This window comes from Patiria miniata, unplaced genomic scaffold (genome assembly GCF_015706575.1).
Source record: "Patiria miniata isolate m_02_andy unplaced genomic scaffold, ASM1570657v1 HiC_scaffold_8, whole genome shotgun sequence".
NCBI lineage: Eukaryota > Metazoa > Echinodermata > Asteroidea > Valvatida > Asterinidae > Patiria > Patiria miniata.
The window spans coordinates 7,239,575-7,253,551 of record NW_024037075.1 but is presented as its reverse complement, the minus strand read 5'-3'; the positions used below and the strand labels follow the sequence as shown (position 1 = coordinate 7,253,551).

Genomic DNA, 13,977 nt, shown 5'->3' with positions numbered 1-13,977 from the left:
TTTAGAACTTTGTGAGCATGCGCGACCTTGAAGTATCTGCTCCGCAAAAAGCTGTGCGCACGTCAGTAATGAATGAGTGCAATTTGTTCACGAGACAAAGTGTGCACGGTAAGTAGGTTTAACGGGTTTTAAAACACAGAAAGCTTCCGATGTAAAGCCTTGAATCGTGTCTTTCAACCTTGGCCTGTCTGACAAACAAAACAGGATGGCAGATTCGGATCTTTTTCATGGAGATCCATGGAATACCATTCGCGAATCGGATATAATTATTATTGAGAGGTGTTATCCCAACGACTGTTTAATGGTGTGTCACTGATGGCTTGTTCAATGTCTGCAATAATACTTAGAATTTATATCATCGGCATTATTTTGCATCACAGTGGCACTGCCGAATCACACTCTACGCTGTAAAAAAAATGCCCAAAATAACATTTGTGTTGTGATCTTTATACTCCTGTCTATAATCCAATTTTAATAAATACTGAAAGACAGTTCGGCACAGTTTTTGTTGTGCATGCGACTGATTTGTGCTCAAATGTCATATGCACTTTTTTCACACAAACTGGCAAATGTTCTTATCCTCATCAAAGCCCGTAATTTACTCGACATATGAAGTTTGACACTTTCACATTGTCAATAAGGGCTGCTTTTTAAGAAGTAAACGGCCTTTTTTCCTCAATGAAAGCTGAATGAATCGACTTTTCAATCTTTTCAATCATAACTGCTATTCAAATAGGGCATAATATATTTCTTTGATAAAATAGCGGTAACTTCAAGTTGAAGGTGTACTAAATTAGGTTGTGCGGACAAATCCTTTTCAGTGCCAGCGGAAACGCAGCCCACTGGTCTTGAAACAATACATCTTTATCACGATGACCATGCAATAACAGGACAAAGCCTTCCAGTCTACCGGAAATAAAATACCTCAACAATAAATTAGCTCATATTAGCGAGACAATGGATTTACCTCGCTTCTAAAAACCTTTAGTATCACTCAGGCAGAGTCACTGACCTATAGATTTCTCTCACGGAGTCAACACTGATCCCAATGAACTAATACTTGGAATGTACTTTTGCCAGTAATATATATTTTAAAGGGGTTATTAAAGATTTCCCGTGCAATTTTCGAGTTTCACCTATAAAAAAAAGTTTTTTTTTAATTGCTATTTTCCTAGCAATATAAACGTTATTCACTTTTAAATGACACATTAAACGGACAAAAAAAAACCCACCGACGTTTATTTATTGATTATTTCTTCACAAAATTCGAACAACAATTCGATTATCAAGGCGGGTCATTTGTGCACAGAATGAAAGCCCCTTTTTAGAGGGTTGCGGACGCCTAAAATCGGAACAAGGTAGATTTTCGTTATATCAAAACATACTAATTGAAAAACCGCTAGGACGAAACTTAAAAAAATCCATTTTCCCCAAGAGTATCTTTAAAGATTTGACGGTCCTTGGGCAAGTGAGCTGATTGTCATTTTCATTTGTATGAAAACCAACCTTGCTATGATACTAGACTGGAACGGAAAGCACAGACGCTGCCAGAAAAGACATTACTCTTAATACGGTCAATAGAGGGCGATAGAATCCTGGACGGACAAGAGCCGTATGCGAAGTTGTTTCCGTAGGCGCGTGAAGCAATTTCAGGAATAATTCAGACTTTTGATGGAAAATTATGTCTATTCATGAGAAAGGAACAATGACGTCACATCATTGTTATTACTTAGTCAACTAGTTCATTAAAGTACAAAAGCCGTACAAAATTTCTAGTTCTCCATAGGTTTATGCACAAACATGGATGCGCCCAGCAGGCATCACTTTCTACATGACTCAGCGCTCTAATAATTTAATATAGCTCTATGACTCCGCCCCAATAACTTTGGATCATTCGAAATACGCAGTGGAAGCACTGGGAACCAGTCCAGGTCACCCCCAATTCTCCTTTTGGGCCGTTGAAGGGATACTGTGCACGGAGCCATGAAGGACATCTTGGTCTTCTTTTTCACTTTCAGATTTCACCTAACGACCAACACAAAGTTCAGAAATTCTCATAAATAAACCGATTTAGGGGTATGCATTCGTAAGTTGCACTAGTCCGCATGTATTTTAGATTTTCGGAAGTGAGAGGACAATTTTGGCACGACAATTCTTCTTCATGTCAGGCAATTTTTCAGTTTCTATCAATTGAGATGCTAGTAACAATTTTACAAAGGCCTTTTTTGAGGGTGATTTTATTAAGAAATCAATGTACCATAAAATAATGATCGCAAATGTTTGAATTTGTGCACGTTAATTTTCCTATTCAAGGGTTCCGGAATCGCGCTAACAGGGGTAAACTCTCAGGCTCTATTAATGCAAGTACGTTTAAAACCGATTAGGAGTCTGGTCGCGAATAATGGCCCAAGGTTTATCTGTTTATTCCCTAATTATTGGAAACAAATCCAAAATTGCTGAAATAACGTCACACAATAATGCAAATCTCGATTCATTGCTTCGGGCCTGTTGGCTATTATAGTGTGTTGACGTCAACACAACAGCTACCTCCCTTTGAAAAATCCTGGCTCCGCAACTGAAGACAAACATTGCGAGTATCACTTGATTATTAGTTTGGCTATTTGGGGTCAAGATTAATGGTCTCTTATGAGCCATGTCGAGTCTGCCAAAACAAAGAGCGCCAGCACCAAGAAGTCTTCGTTCTCTCACTCAAATTTGGCCTAAATCAACGTCATGCTAACATACTATCCGTATGCATACTGTCCGAAACGTTGTGTTTCCCTGGTTCTTTTCCGAACCACAGACACTCACCAAAAATTGTTTTTCTTGTTACATGGTGATACTGCATACTTCTTCTTATTGCCGACTCTACTATCATGCAAACTTGTCTCCGTTTTGCTGATGCGTTTGCCCGTTGTTTTTGGTTGAATTACAGTTCATTTCAATGAGCAATTTCATTTCACGTTCTGTTGAGTTCATCTGGGACATACTTTCCGCAAGGTAGTCACGGGATGTTACTGAGATGGTAAAATTCATCTGCCAAGATCGATATTAAAAATTGACTGCAATGCCAGAGCAAAGGGTGACAGGTTCGTTGACATCCACAGAAATGAACGAAATAGAGAGGAAAGTTGGCAAGGGGAACGAAGCGGAACTGGATATGAAGGCCACGGGATGAAAACATTACTTTTGGCAGAGGAAAAGCCGTATACCGCTTCTGCGTTATCAGCATTGTTTCCGGTAATTTATAACGTTTGGGACCGTTATTCAACGACTTTGTTTCAGTTTCAAACCTTAGTTTTTACGGTTTTCTACCTTTATTGCTCCAACCATCCCGAAAACGGACGTGTGGCGGGAAATTCCCGTATTTTTTTTGTCATAACGCACGATGGGATTAACAATGCTGAGCATAATATGGGTGGAGTAGTTCTCATTACTCAGTGCATGTGTATACATGCTTATGAGCGTAAAACTCTTCCCGTCCCAACCCTGCAATTTTTCTCACCCTCACAACCGCCTGTTTAAAGCTGTGATTCGCATATAAGTCTAATGCATTTATGGTATGTAAGTGCGAGTACAACAAGATATACCATGGCGATTCCTTGTGCTGATGTGGCTTGATATTGTAATGAATACATACAGCTGTTGTAATTCAAGCTGTTGTCATTCAAGCTGTTTACTATTATAGGCGATCCCAATTTAGGGGCTCAATAAATCCGGGTCCCCGTTGTAAACCCGATGTACGCCTGTCTCAAAACCCTCCATCCAGCACCCCAAGTGCCTTACCCCGCGATCTACCCACAATAGGCCCCTTGACCTTGCCCATGGCGTGCGTCTGACGATGAAACGGAGAGAGTTGCTGGTACATAATGCGTATATTCTTCTGACGAATAATTAGGGGAAAACAAGTATTTACTGGAATTGGAAAAAAAAATCTGACGCAGTCACGCAGATTGCTCACAGCCTTGTCGCATTGGAATCATGGCCGTTGAAGACAGTCATGTTTAAAGAGAGTACATTTGCAAGCGGTACTCAGCTGATGTTCACCTGATCAATGACAGCCTTGATCGAGGGTCACATCGTACGTTGACGTCAAACCGTGGTTAGCTCAGAAAACAAACAAACAAATCAAGTTCATTATGGAGAACTCTACGGACATCCCGCCATTCGAATTCAGTGACATGATCCAGAGAACCATTGTCGCCTCGCTCATCCTGATCGCTTCAGTGGTTGGAATCATCGGCAACTCGCTGGTGATCTTGGCCGTGCTGCTGTCCAAAAAGCTAAGCACGACCACCAACGCCTTCGTGGTGAACCTGAGCATAGCGGATCTGCTGACCTGCCTTGTCATGCCGTGGGATGTCGTGGCTTTGTTGGGTAAAGATGGTTCGCCGGTTGGCGAGAGGATCTGCAGCGTGGTGGCTGCGGTCATCTTCACAACCGTCGGCTGCAGCATCTGTACGCTGGCCTCCATCGCCCTGAACCGCCTGCTGCTGATCACACGGCCGAAGGCCACATACCGGCGAATCTACACGCCAAAGAAGATTGCCGTTTGGCTGGTAGTCATCTGGCTGGTCCCACTCCTCACCACCAACATTCCACCGCTTCTAAACGTGGGTGCTCTGGGATTCAACGAACCTTTCCACTTATGTGGATCAATCCCCGCCCATCCCAACCACAAGGCATTCAATCTGATCATCTCAGCAGTCTTGTACCCAATCCCGTGTATCGTCATCTTAGTCAGCTACTCACTGATCTGGATTCACCTGCACCGTCAAGCCAAGAAGCTTCCTAAGCGACCCGTCACCTCCTCACCCATCAGCGTGTCCGCGATCGCAAACAACCAAGACGCTATTCCCATGGACCACCTCCCGGTACCAGCAGCTACCAGCAACGCTAACCGGTCTCCAGGAACTAGTCGTCAGACCGAGGTCACCAAGAATATGCTCTACGTCGTCGGCGCTTTTGGTATCTGCATCATCCCGTACTCAATCAACCTGTTTGTCGATGATAAAAGCCCATTAATACCCTACACCACCGTCATAGTGCTCCTCAATAGCTGCATCAACCCCTTGATCTATGCGACCAAGCACCGTGACTTCAAGACAGTCTTCGGCTGTATCTTACGTCGCCAGTGGGTCCTCATCCCAAACCCGTCCAACTTCCTTAAAGCACTCACGAGGTGATTGAAACAGTGTAGGCACGCTGGCTTACATAATGAAACATAATCTAAGAAGTCGGAGGTTTTTAAATAATAAAATTACACCATTAATGCTGCAGAGGGCTTCTGATTCGTTTCATGTCGAATCTGAACTACATTGTACTTGCCAGTTTAGATCACTTGATTACACTACAGCCTCAGACTGGTATTATTTTGGTATTAACTTCATGTCATTGCTTTCATTTCTCTTCGCAAGGTCCAAAAATGAAGATTTTTACCTCGCTTTCAATTTAATATAGCCAACTCGTAAACAGACAGGCGGTGAGCTTCCGGAACCCTCGCGCGGCCCGCCGATGGCCATATTGTACAGGTTTCTCGCTTTCTTGCTATACTCTTTGACAGAATGATTTTTAACCATAATCACCTCCAAGAAACAATCATGTTGGAATTTTATCTCGGTATTCCTCAAGAAAGAAATGACCAGAATTCACTTGGAGATGGGTACCTATGACCTTTCACATCCGGCATTTTCGTTCTAGGGCTGTGGGTCATTCACGTTTGTTTTCACATCGCTTACTCCCTTGAGAAGGAAAATGAATAACGAAGCGAAGATTTACCTACTTATAGCCTATGCGTTTTAGATTTAGTCGGGCTGGCTTGAATGCAGTCCGTATCAGCGGTCATTTTAGTTTTTGTAAATTCTAATGAGTCTTTCAAGTTTATTAAAGCAAATTGGACCCCTATTTAAGTTTCGGTTTTCACCCAATGACCGCCACAAAATTATTTCGTAAATGTTCATCTTTGTAGGAGTTCACCGAGTTCCACTATAAGCAACAATTTTGGTTAAGCGCTAGGGCAATATTTGGCCCGACGTCAGGCAATATTTCTGTTTTCATATATAATTGAGATGCTAGTAACAATTTTACAAAGGCTTTTCGAGGGTGATTTTCTTCAGAAAACTCATTGCAAATTCTAGAATTCGTGCACGTTAATTTTCCTATTCAAGGGTTTGGAAGGGCGCTACCAGGGGCAAACTTTCAAGCTCTATTGAGCTGATTGTCATTTTCGCTGACCTCGCAAAGCGTACGGGACGCGAATTTTTTATTTAAAAACCATGCTCCATAGGAAAGCGCACAAAGTACCCCAGATAGTTGTGTAATAAAAAATATCGCATACGGGACTGCATGGATTGGAACGGGAAGAATGGTGCCGGAAAAGGAATGGATTACAAATTATGATCAATAGAGGGCGGTAAAATTTCGGACAGACGATAGGCGTATAGGGGTGCAACAAAGTGGATAGGCCAAAAATCAATCGGCTGAGCTCATGAATATAAGTTAAACACTCAAATTCTTCTATATTAGAGAGTTCTGAGAGCCATGGAATTGCGGAATTGAAGACATATGGCACTAGCGTATTCCTCTGGCCTGGACATGGGGCTTCTAATTCAGAGCCTTTTGGATGCAATTGGGTCCGTAAAAAAGGCGCTATTTAGCCATGTTGTATAGAGGGATTCTTATTTTTTCGAAATGGCTACTTTTCCAGTTTGGGAAACATCTTTCGTTTTAGGGGTTATCTTCTTTGGGTGAGAATTTCTCCTAAAAGCCATAGGTCAACCCACCAAAAATTGAAGAGAAAGATGACATGATGATCATCTTTTTTTTTTCTGTGCAGCCTGAATACCTATGAGAGCTCTGAGGATTTTGAAAAGATTTTTGAAGTATGGGGATTTTACACTGGCGTCTCTTGGAATTGATTTGCTTGGGTGCATCCATACGGCAGACGTTTTCACAACATCGCTTCGAATAACTGCCGACGTAGCGCGAATGTAAGACTCTAGGAAGTATTGGTAGTACTGCACATTCCTAAGAAAAGATAATTAGGATTTAGGATAATGACCAGTCACGTGAGAAGGTTTCACCAATAATAGGGCAAATGAGTCCGATTTTCATAGGAGTTCGAATTTCATATGACACCGGCATTACAGAGCGACAATAACCGGATTGTTATGACGGGAAAATGACGGATCCAAGGGGTTGTTGGGATGGGTAGTATAAGCCCATCCAACCCTTCCCGGCAGTGAATTTTTTTCCCCAAACGATATCCGCATATGGGTGTATAGGAACACTTTGGCGTTGTGGACCTTACTTCTCTTAAAAATACGAGAAGAAAATATAAAATTAGAAAAAAAAAGAAATGAATTCGAACGTAATGAAATTCGGACTTTATTTCTTTTAAAAAAAAATCCTCCGAAGCCTCAGATCAGAAAAGAAAAAAAATGGGTGCAAAACGGTGATTCGAACCCACAACCCCGCGGTGCAAAATCACGACCCTATCGACTGAGCTATCGCACTACACCCCAAATCCTGGGGGGGGGGGGGGGGGGGGGGGGTTATATATACCTGCGTACGCATCATAAAAGTATCGTAGAGGGCGCTAAACAACTATGTATGTGGATGTAGTTTTGGAAAAGAAAATTCGTTTCCCGGCCGTCTGACCAGCAGCGTTGATTAAATATAATAGAGTTTATTTCTAAAACGCGACATATCCATTTGAAAAATGTGAAGAAAAAAAACATTTGCACCTTGATAAAACTTTAAAGAATAACATTAAATACATGTAAAACAGCTGTTTCTGAACTTCATTGTTCGCTTTATTGTCTTTTCAAATAAACTCGTCGAAATTGACTTGACTTTTGGCAGCCAGTAGAGGGCGGGATTCTAAAAGGTTACAAAATGACGTTTATCGCGTTTTTGGAAATAAACTCTTCATTGGAAATAAATTCAACATTTAAGTTACAACGTCCTGCAATATTGCTTTCGGGCATGTTATATAACGTGTTGACTTCAACACCACAGCCACCTCCCAAATCTTGGCTCTGCAACTGTAGACATTAATTTTGATAATTGGTTTGGCTTTTTGATGGAAATGCTTATATCTGTTTCTGTAAATCAGCTTTCAATTTAAGGCAGCTGCAAATTAAAACATTTTGATTGGCTTTCTTTTGAGATAAATGCAACAAGTGATTACATTGAATCTTGCTAAAATTGTATTATATAGGCAATTTAAGAACATAGTATCATCCTTTCCCTTAAACATGTTATATGTTTTTAAATGTGACAAGAAAGCGTTTACATATTAAACACTACGTTTCACATTGAAATGAGCCATGTCAAGTCTGCCAAGAAAAAAAAAACATCATCAAGAAGTGCTCGTCTCACACAAAATACATAAATTGCTCCTGCCAACGATCTGCTAACATACTGCCTGCATGCTGTCCGAAAATTGACTTTCCCGTTGCTTACCCGGACCACATAAACTTACAAAACAGAAACAGATTTCTTGTTACAAGGTGCTATTTCATATGATGTAATAAATTTAGTAACTTTTGTATTTATTTGCTTATTCAACCTTGATTCAATTTTTATTTTATTTATTTTTCTTATGTTTGATATCTCCTGTATAAGTTTGATTTATGTACTTTCTTTTTTAAAATCACTACCTGCCTTTAGAGCTTCACTAAATTGAATTAATTTAATTAAATTAAGTTTCATTTCATTTCATGTAATTCAATTTTTGTGAACCTTTTAGTCAGGAGAACACCTCGACTGAGACTTGGTGTCTTTTGAGCGATCCTTCAGGAGCTTGTTGTTTAGTTTGCTGTTGTCCTTTAATATTTGTTTGTCTTGGTTTTACTGTCTGTCCCGAGAAAAACAGTAAATATAAAAGTAAAATGTAAATGAAACGGAGAGAGTTGCGGGTACATCAACGCATATATTCTGAAAAAAAAATTGACCTGGAATTAGAAGAAAAAAAACCAATGTTCGCGCTACACTGAAAATTGGACAAGGCAGTGACGCAGATAGCAGCACTTGCCGCATTGGGAATCATCACATATTACGGCGGTTCATACAGTCATAATTAATGAGAGTAAATTTGCAAACGGTTCTCAGTTGATGTTAGCTCACCCCTGATCAATGAAAGCCTTGATCGATGATGACAGCTAGCTACGATGACGGCGAATCGTGTTAAGCTCAGAAAAGCATATTAGTCAAGCTCATCATGGAGAACTCTACGGACATCCCGCCATTCGAATTCAGTGACATGATCCAGAGAACCATTGTCGCCTCGCTCATCCTGATCATATCACTGGTTGGAATCATCGGCAACTCGCTGGTGATCTTGGCCGTGCTGCTGTCCAAAAAGCTCCGCACGACCACCAACGCCTTCGTGGTGAACCTGAGCATAGCGGACCTGCTGACCTGCCTGGTCATCCCGTGGGATGCCGTGGCTTTGTTGGGTAAAGACGGCCTGCCGGTTGGCGAGTGGATCTGCAGCATTGTGGCTGCGGTCATCTTCACAACTGTCGGCTGCAGCATCTGTACGCTGGCCTCCATCGCCACGAACCGCCTGCTGCTAATCACAAGGCCGACGGCCACATACCGGCGAATATACACGCCAAAGAAGATTGCCGTTTGGCTGGTAGTCATCTGGCTGGTGCCACTCCTCACCACTACCATTCCCCCGCTCCTAAACGTGGGTGCTCTGGGATTCAACCAACAGTTCCACTTTTGTGGATCAATCCACACCCATCCCAACTACAATGCATTCAATCTGATCATCTCAGCGGTCCTGTACCCAATCCCGTGTTTCGTCATCGTAGTCAGTTACTCACTGATCTGGATTCATCTGCACCGTCAAGCGAAGAAGCTTACTAAGCGACCCGTCTCCTCCTCACCCATCAGCGTGTCCGCGATCGCAAACAACCAAGACGCTATTCCCATGGATCAGCTCCCGGTACCAGCAGCTACCAGCAACGCTAATCGTTCTCCAGGAACTAGTCGTCAGACCGAGGTCACTAAGAATATGCTATACGTCGTCTGTGGTTTTGGTCTCTGCACAACCCCGTACTCAGTCAACCTGTTTGCCGATGATAATAGCCCATTAATACCCTACACCACCGTCATAGTGCTCCTCAATAGCTGCATCAACCCCTTGATCTATGCGACCAAGCACCGTGACTTCAAGACAGTCTTCGGCTGTATCTTACGTCGCCGGTGGGTCCTCATCCCAAACCCGTCAAACTTCCTAAAAGCACTCACGAGGTGATTGCAACAGTGTAGGCACGCTGGCTTACACAATGAAACATAATTATGTGAGTCATAGGAAGAAATAAACTCGCACAATTAAGGCTTCTGATTTGTTTCGGGTGGAATCTTAACTACTTGTTTAGTTTAGTCTCAGTCAACCGCTCACGGTTAGAAGTTTTTTGTATAATAATTGTAGTTACCTCTCAATATTGTATGAGTTTTTCGAAGCTAATCCCATTTCATTTAGAACAATATTTCAATGTTGTCATTGTCCACAATGTGTACCATCTTGTATAAGAAAAAATGTATAATTGGAAGGGTATTATAAAAAATTATACAAAGGTGCAAATTAACACCAATATTTAGGTATAAAGGTGAAGCGAAATGTTTTATCAGTGACACATGTGTCAATGGTGGCCATAGGAAGGTCTGCAATTTTACTTAGAATGCACATCGGCATGCACTGCCGAATCTCAGTCTACGCTGTAAAAATGCTTAATGTAACATTTGCGTTGGGATCTTTATACTCTATATTCTACATGATATTTAATTACATTTTCATAAATACTGAACGACAGTTCGGCACAGTTTTTGTAGTACATGCGAAAGATTAATTGTGGTCGAATGTCAAGTATGCACACATTTTTTTCACAGACACATTAACTGGCACATGTTCTATTGTTATCCTCATCAAAGCCCTAATTTACTCGAAACATAAGGTTTGAATCACATTGTCGATTGCGATATATTATTAATTTACTTCGACATTTCTGTCGCGGGTTGTGGAAAAGGTTACATAACCCATATAAAATCCACAGTCGCGTTAAAAAAACCTGGACTTTTCCGGGAAATGTATTTCGGGTCATTTCGGGAAATTCTGTGATGAGGACTGAATTTACAAAGGCTCCTCGCTGTCTACTGAATTTGACCAAATACACAGAGTTTGTCCAAAATAACATTATTTGTCGGCTAATAGCCGACAGCTATACCAAAAAAGCTTCAGAAGACCCTTACTTTTGTTACATCTTTGTACCAAATTCAAACAATGATTCACAATGTAATTTGAATCAAATCTAAAAGTCATTGGATATATATTTAAACATCATTTTAGAGGTGCATGTCTTGTTGCACTGGGCACGATTTTAAGGTCTCTTCTTCTGTGTACGTCCGAAACTGAAAAGGGCAATTATTTAAAATTACAAAATAAATTTACAAAAGTGCAGTGATTCAAATCTTGTGTGCACTATATAACCACTACTTAGTGGGCCATCTATGTCTTACAGGTTTGAAGAAAAAAGGTGTCGGACGTACTCTGAATGTGAGTCCGAAACCGTTTATGTCCGAAACCATGTTTGCAGGAACAGCATACGCATCCTTTACATTCAAATTATTGATTAAAACGAGGTCTTTAATGTATATTTATTAATTCTAACTTAGATCCAACAACTAAAATTGCAAAACAAAACAAATTAACAAACACTCATCAGTAATGTGTTTGTCACGTGGACAAACACACCTGTTTCGGCTGTTTGGAATGACTCTTGATTTGTGATGATATTGTCATGATGTCACTAAATGCCATGCATAACACATTGCACTATAACACCAAGTTACAATCGAATCGGACCTTTAGTTCACTAGATACAGGCCTCAGAAAAATGTCCCTTTAATGTGACGTCACATTATTTGGGAATTTTTAAGGGCTATATCTTGGCGGCACTTGAATTTTCATCTTTAACACGTCCTGGTCTAGGTATCTACCAAGTTCCAACCAAATGGGACACACAGTTCAGTACAATAGACATTTGAAAATGCTCCGTTAATGTGACGTCGCGTGAAATGTGATGACGTCATCATGATGTAATATCAATTTCCATCTATAATGCATCCCGGGATGGGTACATACCAAGTTACAACCAAATCAGATTTATAGGTCTTTAGATAAAGGCCGTAGAAAAATTCCCCATTAATGTGGCGTCACATGAAATGTGATGACGTCATGATGACGTTACTTTAATTTTCATCTATTACACATCCCAGTATCAAGTTGCAACCAAATCGGACCTGTAGTCCTTTAGACATAGCCCTTAAAAGTGCCCCTATAATTTGAAGTCACATGTGACATGTGATGACGTCATGATGGCATCACTTGAATTTTCATCTTGAACACATCTCGGTAAATTTCCAGGTTTAAAAACTACCACGGTCAGGGGCAAAATTCACTGGATTCCTCAGTAATTAATATAGTCATCACATCATATGCGTGTATACCAGTACTTATGAACACGTACACGTACACACAGTCGTGTTTTACTATACTCTCGAGGACAATACTTTGTCTTTTCCTTTGTCCCTGTAACATAACACTCTCCCATAGACTAAGCACACAAACGCACAACCGAGGACCGATTTCACGTACACGTGTACAATGCAATGTAGTTGTACTTGAATATTATGAAACTGAGGTTATAGAAACCATGCAGTAACCCAATTTTTTCTTAACTTTTCAAGAGTCTCTATGTAGATATGTTCCACAGTGACATACACAGGTTCTGAAAAAATTCAATTGTTTTAAGTGATTACCATAACTCTCTGTGTTGTATTTACTTGTTTATGTGTGATGTTGTGCTAGATTCGGGAAGTGCTTTAGATCTTAAATTCCTCAAAAAGTTTTTAAAAAAATCTGAGAGAAAAATGCGAGAAATAGCAAACTGCTTTGAAATCCTGGAATGAAATTTAAATATCGGTTAGATTTTCTAAATAAGACATTTCGGTTTTGGACGTAGGCCTACACCTTCTAAAACTGCAACATTTAACCACCAATTTGCATAATTTGAAAGATGACAAGTAACCGTTTGTTTTTTTGAAACTTGTTTTATTTCAAATCTGTGTGCTGTATTGAAAAATCACCTCAAATAAATCAATATTTCGCAAATGCACGTCCGAAAACGTGTAGGCCTACCTCCGAAACCATGAACGTGGGTCAATTTCACCAAAAAGACAAAAACTCAGTTTTTTCTGTCGTGTTTTCTTTAGTTTGGTCCCTCTTACAAACAAAACTGCATCAGTTTCCATCAATGGCCCAAACACTTCAGAGCGATTTTGAAGGGACCACAAGAAGTAAAACATTGCACTTTTTCTGAGTACGTCCGAAACCGAATTTTTTTTCCCCAGACTAATCGCGCATATTGCGAATGGTATTATAATCGTTTTCTCAAGAATTATACTTCTACCAGGGATGCTTGAAAAACGAGTGTTTCAACTCGACAGCATTAATACACGATGAATTGCAAGCCCCAAAGTCTCTGAAATGTACGTCTGAATTTCCGGAGTTATTAAAGGTTTGCATACATGTACATATGTATTTTCATTTGATATGTGTTCGGTCTTGCTGCAGTATTACGATCACTTGATTTTGTTTTTACTCCCCCCCCCCCATTTTTTCTACAACTCAATATTGTCATGTTAGTTTTCTCAGAAAACAGTTTACAATTTAATTGCTGCCCAGGTATTAATTTGCAATTATGAACATGTGTTGCTTAGTTCAAAATCACAAAAGGGTTTCCAGTCCACAATTTAGTCAGTGAATGCTTCAGAGAGCAACAAAAACCAGCAGTTTTCGCTTATGTCGTCCTGAATTATTAATGTCTCCTTTAGTCCTTTCCCATAAGGGCAATTCCGTAAAATCCAATTCTCTGCGTACATCCGACCACACGATGTACAAGG

At 40.5% G+C, this 13,977-nt stretch overlaps 2 protein-coding genes across 2 annotated transcripts; both read left to right on the top strand.

Moving 5' to 3' along the window:
• The first annotated feature begins 4,139 nt into the window (after positions 1–4,139).
• Positions 4,140–5,379, top strand: LOC119719183 (protein trapped in endoderm-1-like). The gene has a single exon (XM_038188542.1). It carries the CDS (start codon positions 4,140–4,142, stop codon positions 5,184–5,186), a length of 1,047 nt encoding a protein of 348 aa, XP_038044470.1. The 3' UTR covers positions 5,187–5,379.
• Positions 5,380–8,582: 3,203 nt separating this feature from the next.
• Positions 8,583–12,665, top strand: LOC119719798 (G-protein coupled receptor moody-like). The gene has a single exon (XM_038189290.1). The coding sequence runs from the start codon at positions 9,224–9,226 to the stop codon at positions 10,268–10,270; it is 1,047 nt and encodes a 348-aa protein (XP_038045218.1). The 5' UTR covers positions 8,583–9,223; the 3' UTR covers positions 10,271–12,665.
• Positions 12,666–13,977: the final 1,312 nt, after the last annotated feature.

What these genes read in the sequence shown, in the direction of transcription:
- LOC119719183 (XM_038188542.1), top strand. Translation starts at nt 4,140, where the DNA reads ATGGAGAACTCTACGGACATCCCGCCATTCGAATTCAGTGACATGATC.
- LOC119719798 (XM_038189290.1), top strand. Translation starts at nt 9,224, where the DNA reads ATGGAGAACTCTACGGACATCCCGCCATTCGAATTCAGTGACATGATC.